This window comes from Clarias gariepinus, chromosome 6 (genome assembly GCF_024256425.1).
Source record: "Clarias gariepinus isolate MV-2021 ecotype Netherlands chromosome 6, CGAR_prim_01v2, whole genome shotgun sequence".
Lineage (NCBI taxonomy): Eukaryota > Metazoa > Chordata > Actinopteri > Siluriformes > Clariidae > Clarias > Clarias gariepinus.
This window is the reverse complement of record NC_071105.1, coordinates 28,549,196-28,575,698: the sequence shown is the minus strand read 5'-3', so window position 1 is coordinate 28,575,698 and position 26,503 is coordinate 28,549,196. Positions and strand designations below refer to the sequence as shown.

At 36.4% G+C, this 26,503-nt stretch overlaps 2 protein-coding genes across 2 annotated transcripts; one reads left to right on the top strand and one right to left on the bottom strand.

Moving 5' to 3' along the window:
* Positions 1-407: 407 nt before the first annotated feature.
* On the bottom strand, positions 408-13,919 carry pigu (phosphatidylinositol glycan anchor biosynthesis, class U). The gene is made up of 12 exons (XM_053498108.1): positions 13,771-13,919; positions 13,537-13,601; positions 9,684-9,743; positions 8,415-8,477; positions 7,744-7,853; positions 7,513-7,613; positions 4,818-4,915; positions 4,501-4,655; positions 4,144-4,287; positions 3,904-4,028; positions 3,534-3,676; positions 408-1,383 (listed from the first exon to the last, which is right to left on the bottom strand). Exons 1-12 carry the CDS (start codon positions 13,898-13,900, stop codon positions 1,270-1,272), a joined length of 1,308 nt encoding a protein of 435 aa, XP_053354083.1. The 5' UTR covers positions 13,901-13,919; the 3' UTR covers positions 408-1,269.
* Positions 13,920-14,029: 110 nt separating this feature from the next.
* si:dkey-6e2.2 (uncharacterized) lies at positions 14,030-25,365 on the top strand. The gene is made up of 5 exons (XM_053498109.1): positions 14,030-14,146; positions 18,134-18,242; positions 21,052-21,325; positions 22,621-22,690; positions 24,085-25,365. Exons 3-5 carry the CDS (start codon positions 21,061-21,063, stop codon positions 24,377-24,379), a joined length of 630 nt encoding a protein of 209 aa, XP_053354084.1. The 5' UTR covers positions 14,030-14,146; positions 18,134-18,242; positions 21,052-21,060; the 3' UTR covers positions 24,380-25,365.
* The last annotated feature ends 1,138 nt before the right edge of the window (positions 25,366-26,503 follow it).

The following is a 26,503-nucleotide window of genomic DNA, read 5'->3' as shown; positions in this document are numbered from 1 at the left end:
TAAAAAAAGTGCGTCAATGCACTACTACAACTCTACGTGGTCGGTGAGGAGAGACTTTCTGAACACATTGTACTGAATTAAAGATCAGAAAGTACAATTAAAATCTCAAATATTTGCTTATTTAAATGGTGTTTTTTTATCTATTATTTAAATTGCTTCAAACTGAAACATAAACACACTTTATATTATCCCATCCTACTGACACACAGCATACAGACATTGGCAGAATGACAAAGACCTTCAAAATTTTCTTTATAAAAATGTGGGGAATTTAAGTTTTTGATTTCAAAAAGTTAAAAACGTTTGAAAATACTTCCCAAATACATTATGAACAATTACTCATATTTTCAACCCTAGTCATTAGAAAAGGCCTCCTATTACAGCCATAGACTGGAAAAATCCAAATATTTAGGAACTATTCTTTATTTGCATGGTGTGTTTTCATGTAACTCTCCTTCTGCCTCCCACAGAAGTCCAACTTCCCCTTAAAACAACCCATAACAACTGAAACAGTACACAAAATGTAGAGACAAATATTACAGCATATGTTCTGTTAATCATTGTAGATAAATCTTGAGAAAAATCCTGCTGCATTATCATCATCATCATCATCATCATCATCAGTCCTAGAAGCATCGCTTCAGAGAAAACACTGAATGGAGAGGCAGTATTTGTTCGACTTTTACATTTAGAAAAAGATATCCTCAGACAAGTCAAAATCAATGACCAAATGCTTCAACAAAAACTATAACACAAGTTTTGTAAAAATAAATAGGTGGAGATGCATAACTCACTATTGATGCATTTGTTGCAAGTTTAATTTCTTAAATAACTTAAAACAACTTGTATGATCGTTTCACCTTAGGAACATGTGACTAGTGGTTCCACTGCACTGAATCGGTTGGAATGATGCATTAGTAAATAGCCCTTTATCTGATTTCATGATGCGGATTTAAGTTAACCTAAACATCAAGCACTAGATATTTAAGATGTTTAATGAATTCCATGGCTCATTTGGTCAACTGCACCTCTTGAACAATAAAAAGAAATAAAAAATAAAAATGGTAGGCCACTCACTGTAGTATACAATTTCATTATTATTTTCATTGCGACATGATAATTGAAGTGACTTTCCAGATTAATGCTAAACAAAATTTTTATCTTTTGAAATGAAAGCTGGGTTGAGGGGAAAAAATGGTTAAAAATCTGTCCAGGAAAGGATAGAGGAAGAGAAGAGGTAACCAGGTAAGCAGGCTGCTTTTTTCGAGCTCATTTCAACACCAGTGTGGCCTCGCTGCCATCCTTTCTCTGCAGGTACAGCCCCTGGCTCAGGTGATGTTCCCGTCGCAAGTAAGCATAGAAGTAGTCTGATATGAGTAGGATCTAAAACACACACACACACAAATAATTACACATTTATTATAGTGTATAAACATTGCATGGAAATCAAATTATGTCTTTTTCTGTGAAGAACAGGTAATTACTATGCCTGCAGGGAGGGACAAAGCACAAATTGTGCAGTTATTGGGAACTCAGGAATATTTGCAGGCAAAAATGAACATATTGTCAGTAAGGACATGCAGTCTTGTTTAAAAGTTAGGACCTTTTTTTTTGTGTGGGAACAAAAATCATTTAATCTTAGTGGGTCTCAGTATTGGGCTTAAATAACCTCAGACGAACAACAAGATAGAACTTTTTCACAATGCAATACTTTATTTAACAAAAATGAAACCAAAATGAAAGCAAATGTGGGTAATACTAACTACCCCCTGACTGCTTCCACAGGATTTAAGAGGGTAAGTTCCTGCCAGTTGCTGCTAATCCTCAGTCCTTGAGTAACTGATCATCAGCAGGTGTACAAACCTCTATAAAAAAGTTTTGGCAGTTTGCTGATCTGGAGCATTCAGGTATGTTATCACAATGTCAAGAGGGAAAGACATAAGCAGTGGTCGGTAAGAAGCAGTTCTTGCTGCACATTAGTCTGGAATGGGTTATAAAACCATTTTCAAACAACTTGGGAGTTCAACATTCTACAGTAAGAGATGTTATTCACAAGTGGAGAGCATTCAAGACAGTTGGCAATCTTCCCAGAAGTAGATGTTTCAGCACATTCACCCCAAGGTCAGGCCATGCAATGCTCACACACACACATGCACACGCGCACACACAAAGAGCTACGTCCCAGACCCTACAGGCCTCACTGATCAAAGTTTTAATGTTAAAGTCCAAACCACAAAACTTTTGGACTGAAGTCCTATGGACAGATGGACCAAAGAGGAGCTGTTTGGCTGTAATACTCAGCACCATTTTTTGGGAAAAACTATTTTGGGTTACTTAATTTGGCACATGACTGTACTAGGACTATACATATTCATAAATATTTATACATTGAAAAGGGTATTGTTATTTTAAAACAAGAAGGTGGTCTCATTGTCGATGTGACCTGAACTGACATCCAGGCAACCAAAACAATACCAATGGAAATGTAATTACATTTAAGATTGAAATCAAGTTCAATGCTACCAGATCTGGGGCAGAAGTGGTTCCTGAGTTATGTACCAAGGACTCTGGTAAAAAGTGGGCTACTGGCTAAAGACGTGCTACCGCATCTAGGGCAGCTAATGCGACTGCGCTGGAGACTCAGGAAATGGGCAAATGAAATAATTACACCAAAATGGGAAATTTGCATCACCACATGTAACATATGAACTGGTCACATATCAGCCCTGGGGAGGGAAAACACTTGCCCTTATTAGTGCAGAGACAAGTTGCCCCTGAATGCAGCCAAGTGCTAATGTCGAGACCTGTCCCTGATTTATGATGCATATAAAATGGGTTTCAGCAAAATGTTCCTAGGTGAAGTATCTCACAAACCAATTAGGCTTCTGCTGTAAGAGTTCTCAGAAAGCTTGGAAATTCACAAACGTATCAAAACAAATATTTTGGTATCGTGACAACATTAGTGACAAGTGACTTCTTCCATGTTCTCACTGCTGTTCTTAATTCTTTGATCCAAGGTGTAGGGCAATAAATCTTCAAGTGTTTAGAAGACAGAGGGCATATAGATAATGAAAGTGAGGGGGAAAAAAAAAACATGTCTGTGGCAAGGAAAAGAAGTCAGAGTCTGGAAGGGAGGATCGGGTGCAGGGGGTCTCAGGGTGGTCAAAGTAGATACGTTTAAAAAATTCATCTTACCGTATTAGTAGAGAATAAATTTAAGATGAAACAACTTTAAAGCAAGTAATTTTTCTGAGGTACATTTAACAAAGTGTGAATGATGACCTATTTAAAAAAAATGTCATATCCGTCATTTGTTAATTTATTACAAAGTAAAAAAAAAAACATCCAAATGCAATGAACCCAGAATTTTTCTAGGGGTTGTATCAAACAGTATTTAAGTTTTGGGCAACTCTGTTATTTATTTTTCAGGTTATATATAGAGAGAGATATTTGTTACCGTTGGTTGCATGTCTAATATCTAAAATCATTAGTTTTGATACATGTTAAGTAAATGACGCATAAAACCTGCTTACCTGTCCAACGTTAAAGAGTAGTGTGATGGCATAGTAGAAGTTTGAGTTAGCACTGCCAGCGTAGATCCAGAGATGCCAGAGAACAGGGAAGAGGACGGAGCACGCCAACAGAATGCAGGAAAAGAGGAAGATGTTCCTCAAAACTGAAAAAAATAATAATAATTATCTTACAATGGTGGAAATGCCTAAATTAATTGATGCCAATTCCTAAGGGTCTCCATGTGACTCTCTTCCTGAACCAACTGTTCAACCATAAAGCTTTGTAAAGATGACAAAATTGAGATTAAATAAAATCTGGCATTACTAAGAATTAGACCTTGCACATTGTTTTAGGGGGATTTAGCCACATTAGAATAACACAGCTACTTACATCTGTACAGATAGCTCCAGGCAGGCAGAAAGGCCATATAGAGTGCTATGTCTCCTACAGTGGGGTATGATTTAAAGATAGAGATGATGGCGATCTGCATGAAGATGAGAAATACTGGATGGTCCCTGTGTGAGAAAAGGAAAATATTTTACTTCACCGTTGCTCCCAGACTGAATCCACTACTAAAATCATCCACCTGTATGACTACTTACAATATAACCAAAGAATCTGTAGTCTTACTTGAGTTTGATAGAAAGAGGGATGGTATACACAAAGATGTTAATCTGGAAGACGCAGATGAAGAAGAAACGAAAATGTTCAAACATCTCAGCAAAGAAGTACCAGAAGAGGCCGATATTTGGAGTAAGATCCGGTACGGAGAGGCTGCGGGATACAGAAACAAACAAGGTTTTATGCAACATATGCTGAGATATGAACTCCAGCATAGGAATAACCCAAATATAAATTCAGAAGAAAAATGCCTACATTTAAACCATTAGCCAAAAAAGTCTTTATATTAAATATAAAAAGTAAATAATACTATAATATAGATAAGAAGATGGAGGGGAAAGGAAATCCTCCCACTTTTATACTGACATGAATCCGTAGACTGAAGGAATGAAGTCCCAAGATCCAAGTAAAAAGAAAGACAGGCAGACAATTACAATCAGACTTCCCACAAACATGAAGGCGTACTGGAGTGTGAAAAACCAAAAACTACTCCTGCATGGGTTGACTGGAATATATAACCTCTGTCAAAGAGAAAAATAGGGGGTGGGGGGAGAATGGGTCAGACATATTTTGAATTTACAGTTTTTCGGTTGTTGGTTGTCTGTAGCTTATTTCAGTGCTTTTATGTTGAGATACAAAAACTAATCTGGTATTTCTGTAGTGAAAATATCATGATGCATCACCTGTAGCAGGAAAAGAAGAGCAGGAGCAAACAATGTGAGAGGATAGATGCTCTGATAGGTTGCCAAGGATAAGAAGATTGCACTTAATAAGGCACTTCCTAAAACATACAGAAAAGGTGTACAGGGTGAAAACCATTCAAATCAGATTTTGCTTAATAGATTTAATACAAAACTGTGGACTGGGTGCCCTAAGAGTAAAGGGCTGACTGGCATGCATTACATTTTAATACCGTACTTTGTTGTAATGTAAAACAATACACACTGATCAGCTGGATTAGAGCTGAAAGTATAAACTTCGATTCAGTCTTAAATCCATTGCAGTGGGAAAAGCATGAAAATGATGTCCTCGTCCAAACTGCATCTATAAAGCTGCTCAATAATGTAGTTATTTAAATCAGTCAATCATGTATCAGGAGCACAACGAACAGGAGCTTAAAGGATTAAATCAAACATCAAAATGAAAAATAACATTTTCTCATATGGTTTTGGTTCCAGATGAACTCGATTGAGTATTTAATAAACTGCTAAACTCCTGGGTGTTAAAACAGTCTCTATGGTTTACACTGATCTGAGCAGGGTTCTGTGCATGGTTCAAGTTGCTTTTTGCTCATTAGAGTTCTAAAGAGAGATTAATTGAGTTACCATGTCCTTCTTGGCATTGCTGCCCCTTTCTGTACGCTCAATAAGTCAGTCACATTGTGCAAGTCCCTGAAAAATAATCAAGCCCGTCCCTATCATATCAAACGGCAATCAGTGGACAAATATTGAGAGGATTAAATGTAATTAACTTTTGAACAATGGAAAAAAAGAAGAAACTTTATCAGAGTGACCTGTCGGAACAGCAGTCCAGTAAAGCAGTATTGTCCAGTTTAATGTCTACAGTGACAGATGTTAAGTGGCATCCCTCACAGTTGCTAACCTAGCTGGACAGTTGCACTGTCTGTGCCTTGCAAGATAGCTTGTCAGTCTTACCCAGACATTGTGCTGGACAAAAGTTGAAGCGCACGACTATTTATTACGTTTGATGAATTATGTTTTGGTTGCAGTTCTAAAAAGATAATCCGCTATGTGCATCATGTAAATACGGGTTTATATTCGCATGCACCGAAACGTTGGTGAAATCCAGCAGCAACCTCTGTCCCAATCAGTGAGAGCAATGTGATGGCAGTCCCCAAACACAACGCAGAATAATAATAATAAAAGGATTAGCCAACCTAGTCCATCATTCGAGGTTTAGTTATGTATCGCATGGAAGCTTAAAAAAAAATGAAGACTAAGGATTTCTTTGCTTAGAACGTTTGCTTCTTGAACCATGCTGTGCAGCATCCATACTTGGCTAGGTTGTAAAACAACATTTAATTAATTATAATGTTCGTTCCCCTTCCTGGCAGTCTGAACCACTCCGGCCATTTTCCTCTGACCTCTCATACACAAGGCGCTTCCACCCACAGACACCAAGTGAACTTTCATTCTTAGTTTTTTTCCATCTTTCTAGACACGGTTAAGTGCGAAAATCTATACACAGAATAACTTCCACTTCTGTCTCAAAAAAAATTGCTTTTTCAGACACATTCATCAACATGTGAACGCTTTGACAGCAAAATGAGCCCGTTCCATTTTTGCAGTTTGGAGAAAAATGTGTTTTTTCAAATGAAGCGAGTAGTATTGCAAACTGATAGAGAATATTTTGCGCATGCTTTCTTTAAGTAACAGGGGTGTTAAAAAGCACAAATGCTAAAATAGTATGTCAAAATAGTTTTGGATATACAAATATGAATTCTGAGTGATTTTTCAAAAAGCTTAAAAAAACCTTTGAACTCTGAAAACTCTTACTGATTTATTATTTAGTTGTTACAACAGATAAATCAGTCTGTCGTTGTGACTGTGGTTAATAAAGTATGCAGTTTAGTCATGTTTATGCATGTTGGTCAAGTTTTAATTTTGAAAATATCGTAAACTAATAAGTAAACTAACAGATTAGTAGTGATTCACTACCGTAAAGCTGTGAGTTCTGTTGTACACAAAATCTTTTAAAAACCTAACTTTAATTTATAAAGATTGTTGAAGATCATGAGAAACAAAAACTGTCAGTTTGCAATTCATCGTGTCCTATATGACGGGACGTATCGCAGGCATTAAGCGACACACACCTACTGTATAGTTCACTTATGCTGTGGAAACTGCAATGGCAGTAACAGGGGCTAAATCTCTTTCAACATTTTCCAAAACCCCACTGAACACATTTAATTCACTCTGTAGCCGAAAGAAAACCTAAGTACAGAAAGTAGTTTCGCTTTACTGATCAAGGGACAGAAGGAAGGGATGCGTTTAGCTTTTCTCAAATGGATCCAGCCACTGTGTGTTGTGATTTGCCTAAAACATGGAAGTTCAAAGCTTATAAAGAGAGGACGTGTAATAATTAAATATGAAATAATGAAAAAATATAAATAATGAAATAATTTTCTAATTAAATAAAAAGTCTGAAAATGGCATTTATTACTTTTTTTCTGTCAAATTGTTCATACTGTAAACAAAACTTAAGAAAAAGAGCTAATCAATGTTAGTTAATTACACAGAAGCTAGCCTATTGACGCTTCTTCGTCTATAAAACCATTGCTATAACCATTAAATGTACAGTATTTTGCTAAGAGATACCCGTCTTAAAATGTGATGCATGCAGATGAAATCCATTTACCTTTTAGTGTGCAGAGAATGAAGAGTGCAATTACGGCATTGTTTAGACAACAGGTAGACTTTGCCACACAGGACAGGATACTGAAGGGATTCAGCAGGTAACTGGATGCACAAGAAATTTCAATAAAGCAAATAATTTTGAAAACTGTTAGGCACAAACTGAGTTACCTGGATCCTTTTTCTCCAGTCTGGTATATCAAATAGAAATGAATAATAAAAGGTGAACACTCACAACATGGCCACTTTGAGAGGAATGTAGAACATCTCTTTTGGTGAACGCATGAGCTCCAGACAGTCGTGTGGATACTTGTCTGCATCCAAAGCAAACTTCTGTTTTCTGAACTATAACAATAGAAAATAGAACGTCCAAAGATTTTTATTCAAACACTCTTTGCAGTGCTGCTCCATCTCTGGTGCTTCCACCACATTTGCAGTGGAGCTGACTGAAGAGCTCCTGGGGTTGAATAAGTTGCAAAGCCCCATTTAGTAAGCTGGAAAAAAGGCTTCAAATTCTGTCATACATAAACAACTACAAAGGTATACAAAATATTGTACCTAATCTTAGTTCACACAAACTGGAGAAAAGTTGCTTTAAACATTTGCCAATAAGCATTCGACCATAACATGGTATTGGTCCAAAAAAAGTGTCTCATCTGGGTGAAAGGGTGATTTTTTTTAGATAGGATCATGTAACACCATTTTTCATAATACTTTATGCTTCTTATCTCCCAATCCGTGCTTATTTTTTTTGTAAATATGCATAGACGTTTCGATTTTTATTAGATATTACTCCATTTGTACAAACATATACAATATATACACACACCATGGTGCAGCCACCCTGCTGTGTATGAACTGATATGGAATGAACCATATATCCAAACAATTTTTCCTCCTACTCACCACATTTTTGTTGTAGCTTGTGATAGACATATAGAGGGCAACTGCTGTGATTGCATCTGCTATCTGTTAACAAAAATATGACAAAACCTAAATAACCACAGATCATTTCGACAACAGTAACATCATGATTTCTTTGCACACAGAATAATTTTAATATCTTCTTATAATATATAACTACTACCCGGATACGGATAACTACTATCCGGATAAGCTGCATTATTAACAGAATGACAGTAGAAATCATAGCTTTGGGATTAAACAGTATTCACACCAAACAGCCATGAGAAAACCATAAGAAAAAAAAGAGCCTCAATTTGCTAGCGAGCATAAACACTGGACTTTGGAACGATGGGAAAACGTCTCGTGGTCGATGAGTCCAGATTTACCCTATTCCAGGGTGATGGGCGTGTCAGGGTAGGTTACGTCAAGTCAAATCACATTATTTGCATCGAACATTTCCAACAGCAGTGCACCCGAAGTGCTGTCCGGTAGAACATTAATATAACCTGCAGTACATAGCATATAAAAACAGGAAGGAAGCGTTGTCTTTTCTTTCTTTCGTTAAATGTCTGACTGCTGTGTTTGAACTATGTGCAGACTAGCAAGGGTGGAACAAGGCAACCCCATGTACAGGGAGTCATAGCAGTGAAGCAGGGAAGAGCTAAAATCATGTATAACTATCTCCAGGTCTACTGTAGCTCCAGTGATCAGAAACACACCAGGATTTCTAACTTGTTAGTGCAACGTTGTAGACAGGGGATTAAGCACAGTATCTAGACTAGAAGGGATAAGCAGCAAAGCTCATGAAGTGATGCACCCATCTTGCACTGTACAATCCTCTGGAGGCAGTGCTATGATCTGGGGGGTGCCTCAATTGGTCAGGATTCAAATTGTGAAAGAATGGCTCTGCGAGCATGAGGAATCACTCCGGCCACCACATTGTGCACCATAAAACTAAAGCTAAAATAATACAATATTAAACTGTGCAGATTTTTTGGGGACCAGGCTGTGTGATAGCTAATCAAGAGCCCGTCCTGAGCTGAGAAGCAAATTATAAGTGCAGGAAAAAAAAACACTACACTACACAGGCTTCCAGGACCAGGTTTTGGAGCTTCACTGCAGACCTGAATTCATTTGTGGTTCCAAAATACTCAGATTTTCATTAAATAGTTTAGATTATCTTAGATTTACCCTAGTGATCCGTTTCTACCCTATTTTTTGCACGATATATTATAAAAATCAGGTAATAACATTAAGCTACATACTTACCATAAATACAATCTCTGCATAGTCCACCACAAAATGAAAGAGGTATATGATAAGGGGTGTCTGAAAGAAGGAGAAAAAAACTGTCATTTACTTGTAGAGTAGGGAACTCAGAATGTGGTAGAAGCACTTTCCTGCTCTTAACAGTAAGATGAAACATAAAGGAAATTATACAGTAGCTTATTATACAGTAGCTTAGTTATGAACTCTACTCAGTGTCTTAGGCGGAACAATGACACCAAATGCAGTCTTTACCCTTATTGTTAAATTAGATCTTTAAAATTTGCCAAGTGGTGTTTTTTTAAAAAATACAAAAAGTAGTCTATTAATCGAATATAAATCAATGTTTAATGTTATAAAAGTGTGAAAGCAACTTTTTTTATTTTGAGCATACATTTAAAAAAATAATAATAAGTACATACATTGCCTGGGCATAAAAAATAAAAAGTCACAGTTTGAATTTAAACAAGTAAACTTTTAAGAGACAATGATGTGATAACTACTGCAGTTATTCAACTTTCAGCTTCCAACAATAGTGGGATGTGCCAGGAAAAAGGTTATTTTTACATTTTACTCTGCTCCCCTAATGCTCTCCTAATGCTCTCCTAACGCTCCCCTAACGCTCCCCTAACGCTCCCCTAACGCTCCCCTAATGCTCCCCTAATGCTAGAATGTGCTGCCAGTTGCATTCGGGAATGTCTGATGTACTCTGATGTACTCCTGACAGTGATCTCACATCACAAAAACGCAGTGGGGGGAGGATGATCTCATCTTGCCTGTCACTGCCTCTGTTCCTGGATTTAAGACCCGTCAACAATGACCCTCAATTCCACTTCCGTTCCTTTAATACAAAACGTGGAGGCGCAACACAGTGCAGAATTCTTCCTGAACTGGTTGCTTTAGAAGGATCAAATTCATGGCCTGTATCAAGCAATCAAAACAACGGAGGAGACTTCTGAAATGACTGTAACTGGGTTAGGAACAATGCATTATTAAAACCTGGAAGGACACACAATGATGTCTTTGGGATGTCCTGGAGAGGACTGTACAGACTGGTTCATTACATAAAGTTGTCCTGAACATACCATGGTGAATGCTGGCCACAATCAAAGCTAAAGGTGGTCTAACGCATTATACAGTGTGTGCAACCTTTTTTGGTACAGTATAACTGAATAAAATTTAATCCTCATAAAATTAATAGTGTAATATTGCATGTACCAGAAATACTACACGTCTACTGCTTTCAGCACCACAAGGGCAGGTGAATCCTGTGTGAGTGTAGAGTGGTTTTTGCCAGCATTTATTTTATTATGTTAAGGTCTTTATTTGTCACATATACATTACGATCAGTAAAAAAATCTATTTTCTAGCATATACCAGCTTAGGAAGTTGGGTACCAGAGAGCAAGGGCTAGCCATGAAGGAGCTGGGGCTTAAACCGCCGACGTTTGACTCCTAACCTGCGGAGTTACCACTGCCACTACTGTACACGTCTCACCAATCGCATCAGAGTCTGCTCTGAGGTCGCTGTCTTTCAAATTCGCTGCTTATTTCCCCCATTTCCCAGCCTTTTTCAATGGCTTTCACACCTGGTTGAGACAATATCCATCTATATATGTATATATAATTATTATTCTTTTTTGTCTTTGTATTATGGACGACTGTTTTAATAATTTGTGTTTAACGTTGTGAACCACTTTTTTAACTTTTCCCTGTTTTTTTAAAAAGTGCATTCAATAAACTTGACTTAAAAACCCAACAATGCTGAAAAACCTGCTTTCTTTGTGTCGCGCCTTTATAAGGGGAAGTTTGTTCTTATGCCACAGACGGTCATGCTCTGGCTAGTGTTGCCAGCCATTCTGTAAAATATGGAAGCCAGTCTGTCTTGCTCTCTGCTAAACAACAGAACAGAGAATGCTCTGCTCATTAGTTGTGACTCACAACCCCTTGGTGGCAGAAAAGAAATAAATGAATAATAAAAAAAAAAACAATTAAGATGAAAATGATAACATTTGTACAAACCCAACTTTATACAGCAATGCAATTAGTAAAATTGATCAAACTACACTATTAAATGCTAATAAATAAACTGCAGTTTATTCTAAATACTATGTATATGTACTGTATATTTCCATATTTTATTCTGCTGTTATTATATCAGAATGATATATAACCACACACCACCAAGATGAAATGGTTTAGTCTCGACTCTTCAGTGCATAAATGTCCTGATGCTTAAAGGAATAAATTAAATGTAAAAATAAGATAAGGTCAGTGCCATTAGGTGCCCAGTTTAGGAAAAAAAAATACAAAGGATAAACAGGCAAAAGATAAAAGGTATGCAGCTGTTATATGTTTATGAGGACAAAATTGTGTACTATATGTAGTAAATAGGCGAGTATAATGTTTATAGCACTTACAGTAATGTATGTTTGCTAGCTTACATAACATTAGATATAATTTTATATCCAATGATTTGTGTCTTAACATTAGCAGCCTGAGGGGGAAGTTGAGGTGCCAAAGCACCAGAGCAAAAACTACAGCAACGATGAAAATACAGAAGAGAACTTGTGGTGTAGTCAGTTACATATACACTAGAATAAAAAAATAATATACAAGGGATGTCAAAGTTAAATTTCTTGTGAATGAACACATTAAACCATTTGTAACCTCCACCCCCTCTCCCTCCCCATATTTCAGTTTCATGGAGTTGGCAATCTTAGCTCTAACCATTCATAGATGAAACTGAATTTTTGCAACCAAACATTAAGCGGGATATTTCAGGAAAAGGTTATTTTTACATTTTATTACTCCTTATAATGCTAAAATAGGCCCAATGCGGTGAATTGCACTCTGAAACACTTACATCATTTTACTGCGATACAGAAATAAAAGGACTGGCACTGCTGGTCAGTCTTAGTCTCAGCTAAAGCCACGGATTGCACACATCACACGCCTCATAATGTCAGACCCCCATTCTGTGATGGGGGATCTTCCTTTTACAAGATCTCATCTAGGCCCAGTCACTACATTTTTTTCTGGCTTAAAGGTGCAACAACAACGACCCCCGATTTCACCTCTGACCCTTTTACACAGAACCCTGAGGTGTAACAACAGTGAAATATTTCCGCTTTGATTTTGCTATTTGAAAGCATCTATAGTGTGTGTGTGTGTGTGTGTGTGTGTGTGTGATTTCTTTCACAGAGTCCTTATTTAAATGTAATGATCTTTTTTTTTAAAAAACTCATCATCCAAACAAAATTTATTATTAAGTATGGGACAGGTTTAACATCGAGTTATCCCCACAAAACCTAGACAGTGTAGATCGCCTCAATTTGTAATAATTTGCATGATGGACATAACATATTTTCGAAAATTAGTGCCAACGATTTTAAAATGTGTGAACCTCAATAACACGTTAACATTTGTAATGTAATATAATATAATCATTTGTGTAATCTACTAATCAAACCCTTATTTTGCAAACTAACTACTTACAAACTATTGGATTTACAGCCAATTTATCCTATTACTGAGGTCAACCCTCTGTGGGAGGGAGAGAGTGAAACTTGCAGTGCTCTCATTATGGATCTGTGAATCTTTGAAAGAACTGGCCACTAGGGGCGCTGTTTACGAGGCGCGCTTGGGCGCTACAGCTCACTGATGGCAGGTGTATTTATTAGCTACTGTACGAGAAAGTTATAAGCGACCCGTCACTTAAGTGAACAGATTTAAAATGATACGAGTCACACTACTTCTTATCAGTACATGTCTAAAGCATATCGGTCCAAGAACAAGTGGTGTCGCGTGATTTGACAGGGATGCACACACATGTCTATATAAGACTATATACTCACTTCATGAAATACATCTCCCGAATATGGCGAGACCCCCAGATCCAACAGGGCAAGACCCTCGACAACTGCAACAACAAAAACAACAACAACATACACACGCGTTAATTATGTATGTATTTTATAAACTAAGATCGCCGGCTAATTTACAGCGACTCGCTGACATTTCTGCTAAGATGTGCTGTTCAAAAGACTCGTCGTGTAAATGAATAAACATTTGCTGATAACACGACATACCCCTTTTCCACGAATTTAGAGGAGACGCGACTTCAACCCTGTCGGCGATCAGTGTAGCTAAACTAGAACGGAATAATACTGCTCTTATTGTCACTGCTAAAATCAAGACTAGTGTTAAGGGAGCCGCCATTTTCACCCGAGAGGAACGGCTGCCCACCTTTTCCTCCAGTGCACCATGGGAAATGGAGTCTCTATATCAGGGCACTATACTTATTCATTATCGAAGAGAAACTTACTACAGACTACAAGTGCCAAAAAATAAAGTAAAGCTTCACTTCCCGTCTGTTCCCGTTGGAAAAATAAGCAACCTGATAAATACAATTTCATCATATTTCTTTCTGGCGTCGGAATTAAACTGTATTAACATAGATACGGGGTAAGTGGCAATTGTTAGGAAAAATACTGTTACCACAAACCTAGCGACGAAGCCGTGCTACTTTAAAGCTAGCCTGCTAGTATTAATTTTAGCTTGCTAGGAGTTAATCCTAACAGGTTTAACACGTTAATCCTGGTGATAATATTGGCCAAGAAAACACTCGAGGTTGTTAATAACTGTAAAATTTACCATAACGTGTAATTTAAAAAAGAAAAACTTTTATGGAATTATTTTTTTTATTGCCCAAGTGCTACCAGCTACTAAAACCTGTGTTAAATAAAAAGAAATCTATAGCAGTAGTTCTGGTATTAGTATTATTATAGTGTATGTAGCAGTTGTATTCTGTGTACTGTCAATTATGATTTAAGTGATAATTAAACCTATTGACATGTTGTACAATTACAATAAATTAAAGCTAATTTTTCTTGTTGTTTTTGGAGAAATGCTTTTTAATTGTAATTAAGCCACCACACGATATTTAATTCTCCAGTAAACATAAGAGCACTGAGGTTCTCCCTTTGATATCTTGTACACTTGTTTAGAATCTCATGGTCTTCAGTTAATCCTACATGTGTACTAGGTGTTCATATCAGAGAACTGAGGGTGGCCAGGTTAATCATTTGTTCTTGTGACTGTTTCAGTGCTTATCTTTTTATAAAACCAAAATTTCATTAAAAAAAAAAAATGTAATGGCGAGCAGGGGATGATTTTTACCAGTAGGGAGTGTCATCATCAACGTTGGTCATAGCATGAGCGTGTCAGGCATTCCTCACCGTCTGTAAAAGTCTGCAGCATCATCTAGCGTAATAGTAGACGCCAGTCATCATCCCCTTGTATGTATATGCCAAAACACTGAAGCAGCATAATATATATTTATATATATATATATATATGAGCTGTTTGCTTTTTTTGCAAAAAGAATGGTATAAAGTTAGCCAACAGCAATGTGAAAAACTGGTGGAGAGCATGCCAAAACACATGAAATCTGTAATTGCAAATTGGGGTTATTCCACCAAATACTAATTTCTTATTTTATTGTTATTTAGCCAAAGCATTAACAGTATTTGTTTACAAATTATTTGCATTTTGTTTTTATTTAAGTTATTAAAGCTCTGCAAATACTGCATGATCTTGGGTTATTTTGATGTCTTTCATTTCCTTTAAATATACACTCTAAATAACAATATTTATATTTTGAATTTGGGAGAAATTCTGTCAGCAGCTAAAAAATTATCAAAACTGTTCATCTCAACTTCATTAGGTACACTTTGCTAGTATTGGATTGGATTTATTATATATTGTATTTTATTAATAATGGAGAAATTGAAATTGACAGAACAAATATAGAATTATGTAGTCAGCAAAAATGTGATAAGTAACCCAGAATATGTGTAAATCATTAATGTAGCCATCTTTTGCTTTGATGACAGCTTTGCACATTCTTTCCATTCTCTGTCAGCCTCATGAGGTAGACCCCCTCCCCCCAACAATGTTACCAGAACAGCTTCCCCACATCACACTTCCTGCTCCTTGCTTCCCAGTGGGGACAAAACATTCAGGAACCATCCCTTCACCCTTTATAAAGCCAACAATGGCACAGCAGAAAAACGTAAATTTGGGTTCATCACCAAAAGACATATTTCCCCTGACCTAAAGTCTGTTCCTTGTGTTTCTTAGCCCAAGCAAGCCTTTTCCTACTTGTTCTCCCATGGTATTAGTTTCTTTGCACAGTGCCACCATGAAGGCCTGACTTTCATCTCCTCTGAACTTGGTCTAACCTGAGGTGCTGTAAATTGGCGGTTTCTAAGGCTGGTCATTCTAATAAACTTATTCTCTGCAGCAAAGCTTTTTGGATCCGTTTCCTGAGACGGTACCTAGGAGAGCCAGTTTCATAGTGTTTGATGGTTTTAATTTCTGCAGTTGGGGATACATTAGAGCTGTGCGATTAATCGTTATTACCGATTAATTCGAATTTATGACTTATGTCGCCGTTGAAACGTAAAAAAATTTCACTTTCGTATGGCAGCATCTGTAGATCTGTGTTGTTGTTGTTGATCTGTAAATTCTATTTTCTTTATTATTTTTTTGAAGTATTTATTTTACAAAAAGTAATTTAAGTCCGCAGCTTGCACTTTACCAATCCCTTATATTTTTTTTATATTTGTTTATTTTGCTGGAATAACCAGAACTTGTAAAACTGGTCAAAGTTTGTATTCTTTTAATCCCAAAAAGAGATATAGATGTGGTTGTACTGATTACTGCTTTTCTAAAATAACATAAAAACTTAGAAGTAAGTTTGCATTTTTAGCCCAAATAAGCAGTTTAGTTTGGCTGAATTGTTTTTGCTTGAATAATAATAATAAAAAAAGATCCTATATCCTCTACTGTTTTCTTCTTTTTTTTTTTAAAGATAAATAAGTGTTTTAAAATAGATTAAATTTATAGGACATATCATCCGGCTCTAGGATACATTTGAAGTTCTTGAAATCTTTCGGATTGACTGACCTTCATTTCTTTAAGTAATGATGGACTGTATTTTATCTTTACTTATCTGAGTGTTTCATTACTGTACAGAATATGGATTTGTACAATAGTTGTAGTAGCCATAATGGGGCAATTGACACAACATTGACAAGACACACCTAGAAATGAAATATACTTCAGGTAACTTGTGAATCAAAGCTGAATGTATTTCAATAAAAAATATATTCTGGGTTGTTTAACACTTTTCTGTTTACTCCATAATTCCATACATGTTCTTTCATAGTTTGGATGTCCTCATTATTAATGTACAATGTTGAAAATAACAAAAAATAAAGAAAAAACACTGAGGAAGAGGGTGTGTCCAAACCTTTTACTGGTATTGTGTATGTATGAACAGTATATGAAACAAAACAAAAAATTATATGTTTTCATCATGCCATTACTTATTTAACAAAAATGAAGCCAAAAAGCATAAGCATGTGGGCAATACTTGCTGCTTCCGTAGGATTTAAGAGATTTTAAGTTGTAGCCAGATGCTGCTAATTTCTAAAAACAAAAGTTTTGGCAGTTTTCTGGTCTGGGCATTCAGTGGTGTGTTAACACAATGCCAAGAAGGAAAGATATAAGCAGTTATATTCTTAGAGAAGTAATTGTAGCTGCACAACAGTCTGGAAAGGGTTATAAAACAATTTAGAGTTCATTGTTCTAAGTGTAAGATTATTTATAAGGGAAAGAAATTCAAGTTGCCACCCTTCCCATGAGTTTCCGTCCCAGCTCATTCGAGATACTGTGCATTGCTTAGAGAAATACAAAAGGATTCAAGAGCTACATCTCAATTTCTGTGCATGCTAAATGTTAAAGTACTTGACAGCTTTATTAGAAGAAGACTGAAGTATGGTTTGTTTGGGAGAATTGCCAGGAGTAATTCTCTTCTACCTAAAAAGAAGTTAATTTGGGTTGAGAAGTAAATTTTTGGACCGTGCCTTCATGGCTTGTTATGATACTGTGTGTTAACCCTGTCAAATACTTATATATCTCAAGCAACACTCGTTGTTGTTGGTCTGCTCAAGCAACACTAAAGAAGCCAATGAATCCTTAATAATAACATTGTAAAAATCTATCTACCTTAGTCTATTTAGGCTATCCTGCTTTCTTTCATTATCTAGCACTTCACTTGAATAAAGCATACACATTTGCAGCTATCGTGTATGTTTCATGGTGGTTGGGAAGCTACTTTGCAACAGCCGTCAGATGCCACAAAGTTGGCTTAATGACTTTTTTACTGTCAATGGAAGATGCTTAAAAATGGTATTTACCACAATCAAGAGTTGTTTACTCATATTGGGAAGAGAGTCTGCCTTTGGACTGTGGCTTCGTCTTTGGTAATACTGAAAGAATTTCATTTTAAAGACGAAGGCAAGTCAGCACTTGTTACGTTTCCAGTAAAATTTTGATAGAGTAGCATGCACTATGTTTACTAAAATCACCTAACTTGTGTTGCAGGAAATTGAAGGAACCTCCTTGGGAAGATGTGATTGAACTGCAGAAGGAAGTTTTTTTGCTCCGAGAAGAAAAGCTGCAGCTGGATATCGATCATTTGAAGAAGGATAAGGTGAATCATGAATCATGTGCTCGTGAAGCAGCTTTACATAATCAAAAGAAAATTAGGAATGTGAGTATGAAATGTGTGAGAAAATATGTATAAATAAAAATGATCAGATTTTCCCTGATGAGCAAGATAAGGGCGATCGTGGCATCAAAAAACTAAATGAAAATGAAATGACAATAGGTCAAAACCTTAAGAGGGTCGTATGGCATTCTTATAAATTCCATGGGAAATATGTGTGAATATTTTGCATATGACCCAAAATAACCAAGTTCTTGTTAGGTAGAGCCCATGACATGCAATGCAAAAGTTGGTTAGCTCAATGAGCCTTAAATGGTTACCGGATTTCGTATTTATACGTCCACGTGTGTATGATCTATGCAGCAAACATCCGTGGCTCTCAGGCATCTAATGGTAGCAGATTTCAACCTGTCTGTCAATTTCCATGACTTTTTGAGCAAAGACCTAAAGCAAGACCCCGAAAATACTGGGAAAAAAGATTTCTTAGGAGAACAAGAGGGTCCTCATACACACTGACCACATAGGACTGATGTCATAGTGCTTGTGGCTCAAATAATAGTTATAGTAAGTATAATAAATTTAAACCTCCCAAAATCCCTAAATGTTTGATGATTTCATACACTATGATGCTTGGGCCCTAAAAAATTCCTTAGAAGAACAATAGACTCCTTCGGCCACTATGATGTCATAGTGTGCGAATAACATGAAAACTTGTGAGTGAAAGTAAGTTTGCACTTAGCACTTCCAGGCTAAATAAGCAGTTCATGTTTGAATAAATTGTTTTTTCTTAAATAATAATAAAAAAAGATCCTATACCCTTCAACATTTTACTCATTTTTTAAAAGATAAATAACAGTTATATTATGGTTATGTAATTACAGCAGCAAATGATGTCTTGCTTTATATGAAAAGTGGATGAACTATGGCATCTCTGATGGTGGGTCAATATTTTTGGCAGGTTCTTAACAGTGCAGAAGTTTTTTTTAACAAAATAATTTTTACAGATGGCAGAACATATTTTTGAGTTTATTGTACACTTAGTGATACATCTGGTAGTTTTTTTTTACCCATTTTGTTATACATTTTGCGTTGTGGCATAGCGGTTAGCACTGTGGCCTTGTAGCACTGTAATCTCCAGGGTCAAGGGTATTAACCTTAAATTTAAAATACACTAGAACATGTTTATTAAACACCTTATGCAACTGACACAGCTTTACTTTTGACTGGTTTGACAAGGAAAAAATCTCATATTGCATCCTGGGGCCATCTCTCTTCCCCACATTTGGCACATTGCCTTCACAAGTGATGTTAAAGAAAGCAGGGTTTCTCAGACCAGGCCACCTTCTTCCATTACTCGATTTCCTCCATTGCTGTACTTTCTTGGACCACATTTGGTCAAAGATAGCCACTGTATAATGGGAACTCCCTACAAGACCTGGCATTTTAGAGATGCTCTGACCCAATCCTCAAGCCATCACAATTTAGACGTGAAGTCTGTAAGGCTCTTACATGTTTTCTAGACAACTTTGAGAACTGGCTTGCTTCCTAATACATCCCAGATAATCAGTGTTACTCACTTCATCTGTCAGTGGTTTAATGTTGAATGTTTTAGATTTGGAAACATTGCTAATGTTTTAAATCAAATGTTTTTGTGTTTGTGGTCGATAAGCCAAAAGGTAAATTAATTTTAACATCTCTTTAAGTGGGCATGTGTCAATTAATTTGGTTAAGTAGGATGTGAGGTATTGTGTGACCAAATTTAATAACATAACACTGTTTTATAACTGTATAAATAAATTAGCCTCTGTCACCCAAATTGCAAGTTCTAAATACTGTTTTGCATATGAATAAGTTTACTAAACATTTGAGAGGCCAGGTTAAATAATAGTATATATATATATATATATAATATATTCTTATAGGCACCATACATTTAAGTTTTGAAAAAATGGTTGAAAGTTTTGTAAAATGTTTGCTCGGGGATGGTTGTGTTTAAGTAACTGGATCAGCATTTAAACATCCATTTGGCAGTTAGCTTGGAGATGCGATATTCAAAGTTTTAGCTTAAACATACATAATATTTTTTAGAAACAGTTACTATATTTGATTTTACCCTTCATGCATGATCATGAGCATTTTTGGTACATGGCTTCATAATATTGTCCTGTAATTCTGGTTTAAGTTTATTTCAAATTGATGCAAAAAGTCAAGTGGAATAAACTCCACCTCTTTAGAATTGATTAGAGACATTAAGCAGCGAGATTATGTACAAATGTTAAATGTACAAGTGTATAATTTTGATAAATATTGAAAAGCAGTTTGACCCCAAAATTGTGCAGATTGTCTCAAAAATGAGTTTTGCAGACTATACAATCTTTGTAATCTAAATTTGCATATATTTTTATATATACTGTTGCAATCAAAATTATTTAAGCCCCATTTAAAAAAATAAATTGGGGGCCAAAATTACTAACTTGCAGCTGTTTGAAGTACATCAGTGGAATAAGAGCAATTTAAAAGGCTTAATACAACTAATATAACATGATAATAAATGTTTAAAACTTTAACATGGGCAATTTAGAAAAATGCTTTAATTTTAATGTACATTCAGTCATATTCATAGTGGATAAGACATCAGTACTATAATTATCAGAAGCACATTAAATTATTTGGCTAATCAAAACTATGACAATCACATGTACATGTTAAAGGTAACCATAATGTGTTTTGGTTATTTTGTTCACAAACTGCTTGTCTTTTGCTCATAATCATAATCTATATATCGTTACCACAGGAAGTACTGATGAGGCCCAGGAAGCCTAACTGGTCTACGGAGCAAAAGCTGCTCTTGGTGCAGCTAGTGAAAGCCAGGAGAGAAGGTTTGCTGACGGGGAGGCATTCTTGCCGTGAGACAGCTACCAACCGACGATGGGCATGGGACGAGATTGCAGAGGAAATCTCCACTGCTTACCCTGATGTTACTCGTACAGGAAAGGAGTGTGAGAGACACTGGTTCATAGAGCAAGCTAAAGCAAGAGAGGCCTTGGTATCCCAAAAGTCACCTACAGGTAGAAAAATGTTTTTATTTGTATGAGCAACAGATTGGCCAATGTTGTAACCATCCTCAGCCTCAGAAAATGGACATGTGTGGGTGTTTTAAGTGCAACTAGTACTTTTTATTGTGCAAAATACAAAAAAAGTCAGATCATGGCTCTGGAATACTGAGAAAACGTTCTACCTTGATGGCATTCAAGCACTAGTGAAATCTGGGGTTAAGTGCATTAGTGTAGCAGGGGATTATTTCCTTATATACTGTATTATTTCTCTCCTGTGTCTCAAACATTAATTGGAAGGCTATTTCATAACTTTGGGGCTTTATAAGGAAATACTCTTCTCCTGCTGTAGTGTTGTTAATACAAAGTATAGTGGAACCTTGACGCGCACAAAGACACAAAGAGCAGGCTGAGCCTTGAGCAGAGAGAAAGAAAATGGATTTTTAATCTCTGTAATGAGACTTGCTTTTGCTTTACACCCGCGCTGTACAGACACAAAATAAAATATGTTTTATGCAAACACGTGGTCACAGTGTTATAGTAAACAGTACACGTGTGCACGGATGTTGATTATACCATTAAGAGACGCGCACTAAGACCCAGCAGGAGTACCGATTACCCACAATTCCGCAGGACAAGAGCAAGAAAAAACATTGGCTCAGCTGTAATCATGTGACGCCCTGCGTCAAAACAAGAAGCGCATGCGTAATACATGATACTCAGTACTCGTAAATCAAGACTTGTTCTTTTTTCAAGTCAAGATTTATTATCTTTGCTCGTCTTGCAGAACACTTGCGTTCCTTGCAATCCGAGGTTTCACTGTACCAACAAAGAGGCTGTACTTTTTGCTTAAAGTAGGCATGTCAGATCATAAAACCCAAACATTTCACTCAGGTACCATGGCACAAGATGATTTACTGCTTTATAGGTCCATCTGAGTATTTTAAAATCAGAACCTGTGGGTTACATTCTGATGGCCTATTCCTGATTGACTCTTTTTGCTGTTCTCTATGTCAGCATCAGTTTGTATAAGGACAATTTGTATTAATTAAAATTTCCTTTCTGCTAGTATACAAGTTCTGTTCCGAATAATTCCCTGAAAAGCTGATAGTGGACTTCGTTGTAAATTCTAAATTGTATTTTCTAGCATACATTTCTCTATTTTTTAAAGTATTTCACTGCATGTCATATTTTGTATAGCTGTGACAAATAAAGATGTAATTTAAAGAACTGCTTATTAAATGTCTTAACTTTTATGACTACACCAAGTAGATGTTCTGGTTGATTTTTTTTTCTTTTTTTCTTTGCAGAACATATCAATCCAGTGACCAAACTAGTGCTGGAAATCCTCAAACTACAGAAAAAGGACACAGATTTCAGGTAACACAGAGTTCAGTACAGAGACGGGTAACTCTGCTAAGGGAAAAAAAGAAGGGGGGCTTGTGTCCATACAGTAATTCAAACAAGGTAAACCCTGTGTGGGCTTGTGGGACCTCATACTGGAAATAGCTGTTTCTCAAGCCACATATCCCATTTCCAATCATCATCATAAATGAATTTATGAATCATGCTATCTGTTTGTAAGATGGCAAACACTACCGCATATATATTTATGTAGAATACATGGTGTAGAATCCCTAATAATTCAGAGAGGTCCAGTTAGTGACATTAAAAATAAGTCATTAAGTGTAATAATACAGTGGAACTTGCAGTGTCTAGTGGATTTATCCAATGGCATTCTCAAAACCCTGGCCAATAGAAATGGGCCAGAGAGTATGGTATGTCTTATCTTGGTCTAGGTGCCTACAGGTGCCTGACAGATGCTGCCAAACAAATTGGCCACTACTTTGTAGATGAATGACATTCTAGTTTAGATATAATTCATTACTTATTGTGATCTCTTCTTAATCTAAATAGGTGGGTGTGTTAAGTGCAACATAAGGCTGGAGCTATTGACCACCAATAGCTCTAACTTGGTTAAAGATGTTCTCATTGTGCTGGTTCTCAAAACAGAAATCATGGAGGGGCACCTCCACAAAGGACACTACTGCCTAAAACTTGAAGTTAATGTTTATCAGTCTCTCATATCATTTTGCAGATATTTTGACTTATTTTTACAGCATCTCCATTGGCCCGGGATCTAAACTTTGACTTGGTCATTTCAACTCCTTCATTTTTGTCTCTTACTCATTCAGATATCAATTGTGGGATCATTGTGCTGTTACATGACAGTCCAGCATAAAAGGTAGAGATAAAGTGGAATAAAGTGGAGATTAGCTAATTTTTCAGGTCCTGGTATAAGGTGTTTATGGCGATCCACTGTAGTTGGGTTACACTAAATATTGTGTGCATCATGCACACAATATTTTGGACTGCTGAGACTCCACCTGGGTTTTGCAAATCTAAGGTGTGTGTTCCTTCCGACTCACCTGCCCCTCGCTCCCATCACAGTGCAGAGCTTAACCACGTCCCCTGCCACCATACCATACTTGTTCAGTGTTTTTGTCATTGTGTTGTCATGACCATAAACATGTCATGTGCTAACAGACATCTGTTGGTGACATGATGTTGCTGTAGTTGTTTGTGTGTAACTTTTTGCAACAAGTTTTATTATTTTTATGTTTATTTTCTGCATGCATAAAAACCTTTTATCTATTTACAAATAAGGATGATAACTGCCTCAATTAGACTAGCATGTAGGACCATTAAACTTATGGATTTTACAGTTACGATTCCAATAAACTGTTACATGAATTTCCTTTATTTTTCTTTAGGGCTGAAGAAGACAGTACAAGCTGTCAAGAAGAGGAGGAGGAACAAATGGAAGTGAAATATGTTCCAACTACAGTTACACCTTTTATAAACATTGAATTGCCTCTGAATAACACAACCAACAATAGTGAAGATAATGTTCCAGTCAGTCCTATATGCCCACTGTCACCCTCTGCAGAAAAAAAGACTTTAGAGATATCTGTTCTTCGCCGTCAAGAACGTGTGTTACAGCTACAGGAGGAATACTACTCCCTCAAAATCAAACAGCTCAAAGCACGCATGTTAATGGACCTTTGATGGGACAGTGAGGACATGTGTGTGTGTGGGGGGGGGGACTGTTTTACTGTTTCAAAAAAAAAACTAGGAGTTTTAGGTCTAGATTTCTATTGTCATAGCTGTGAATTTAACTATCTGTTCAGGCAAAGGTTGCTCAAATGGAGTGCTGTTAGATTTATACTCTATCTCATTAGTTTCCAGAGAAACAGCGTTAACCCAATGTGTCGTACACAGTATGTGTGTGCGTCAGGGGAAATTGTCTGGCTTTTAATCTAGTATAATCTAATGTTCAGTATTTGATATTTCACATTTTCACCAGTAGATGGCAAGGTAGCAATTTATCTTCTCACTTGTGATACTGTATTTAAAATGTGCACATCTAGACAAGCATCAAATTTTGATGTTTTAGGTTTTTGCCAGATATTTTAAAATTACAGGTAATAGTCTGTAGGCCAAGTTTAGTGCTGCTCTGACAAACACTTTAAAATAACAATGTACTAAAACTGTATTTATGTTTGTTTTCTGTGAGAGACTGTGGTACTATTTTTCCTGTTTAAGCTATAGTTGTTCCACTGCAAATCTTGTTAAAGATGTATTTGGCTTACCTTATTTAATTTTTATCGAATACCTTTTTTCACATGAAATAAGAACATAAATTTTTGGATCACTGTAGAATTGATGCGCATATAAAAGTAACATTTTGGGCTACCTGCTATCCCTTATGATTTTTAACATGTATATATAAAATTGGAGCAGTAAATGAGCAGGATGGCTGAGCTCTTGGGGTTAGGGGTGGCATATTTTGGCGTCTTATTTGTACTCTACTGACACTAACCAATAATGGTTGTTGGCAAACTCAGATCGACAGTTCTTTCCTCCCATCCCCCTCCGACGGAAATATAAATCGGTCAAGACAGTTGCAATTGGTGCACTCTACATTGATTTTTTGTTTTGTTTATTTGTTTATATAAGCCAAATACCTCTTTAAATAATAAAATAATGATCCTATTTAGACCGGGTTAAACATATTTTTATGTTTTAAATATGTGTTCAGTGAACACTTGTTTTTTGTTAGTCTCAGGGTTGCCAAATCTGTCAAAAGCAACCCAACATAATTTTAAAGCCAAACCTCAAAAGCCAATGCCAAATGAAAACAACTTCCAATGTTATTTTCTAAATAAACTTTCATATACTGAGAGTTTATAAAAGTGCTACTCCTAATGTACAACTTTCTCATCTAGTCTATGGTGTCTTTGGTGAGTAAAAAATGTAGCAATCTTGGCTAATTTTGTCGTCTTTTTTTGTCTGTTACTTGGTTATTAGCATTACATTCTTTCTCACATTACATGCCATTAGGACAGCCGCATGGTGTCCGGAAAACCGTATGGTGCATATTTGGTGTGGTACTGGTCTCATACCAGTCCGAGCATTCTGTTGATGTACGCAACTTGGCATTAGGATATTAGTTGCAAAAAGTGCATTTTATATTTGAATAGCACTGAGTAGAGTGTACAGTTTGCAAAATAGGCACAGGCAAAAAAAATAGGCAAATATTTTATTTTTCTTTTTGGACTAAAAAAATGTCTTTGATGCTTTTTGTCATTATCCATTCATTAATCACTACTAACTGCTTTATTCCACCTGAGAATTCTGGTGAAACTCAACATTCTTTAAGAGCACAGAGAAAGCCCTGAAGACTTTTTATACTGAAGACTTTCTGAAGACTGAAGATTTTTTTTTTCCAGAAATGCAAGTGTGGATGGTCTTAAATTGATTAGGCACACCGTCCCAGGTGTTAAAGGAAAATTCTGGTCTAGTAACACAATAATATGAATACATTTGGCTCACTATAAGGAGAAAAATTGGAATAAAAATGGCCGAACAAAAACAGCTTTCCTTAGAAACTCATCAGTTTGTACTTGACTTGAGAAAGAAAGATTATTGTCTATGAGATATAGCTAAGTCATTAAATATTTATTTAGGGGATACCCTATAGTCTCCAGTCTCCAGGGACGTGTTTTAACTAGAATCCAATCGGGACAGAATACGCAGTGGGGCTCAAGTGCATCAAATAAATCGTGTTGCCTTGTACTTGTACATGTGTAATGACAATAAAGTTAAATCTAAAATCTAAAAAAAAAAATC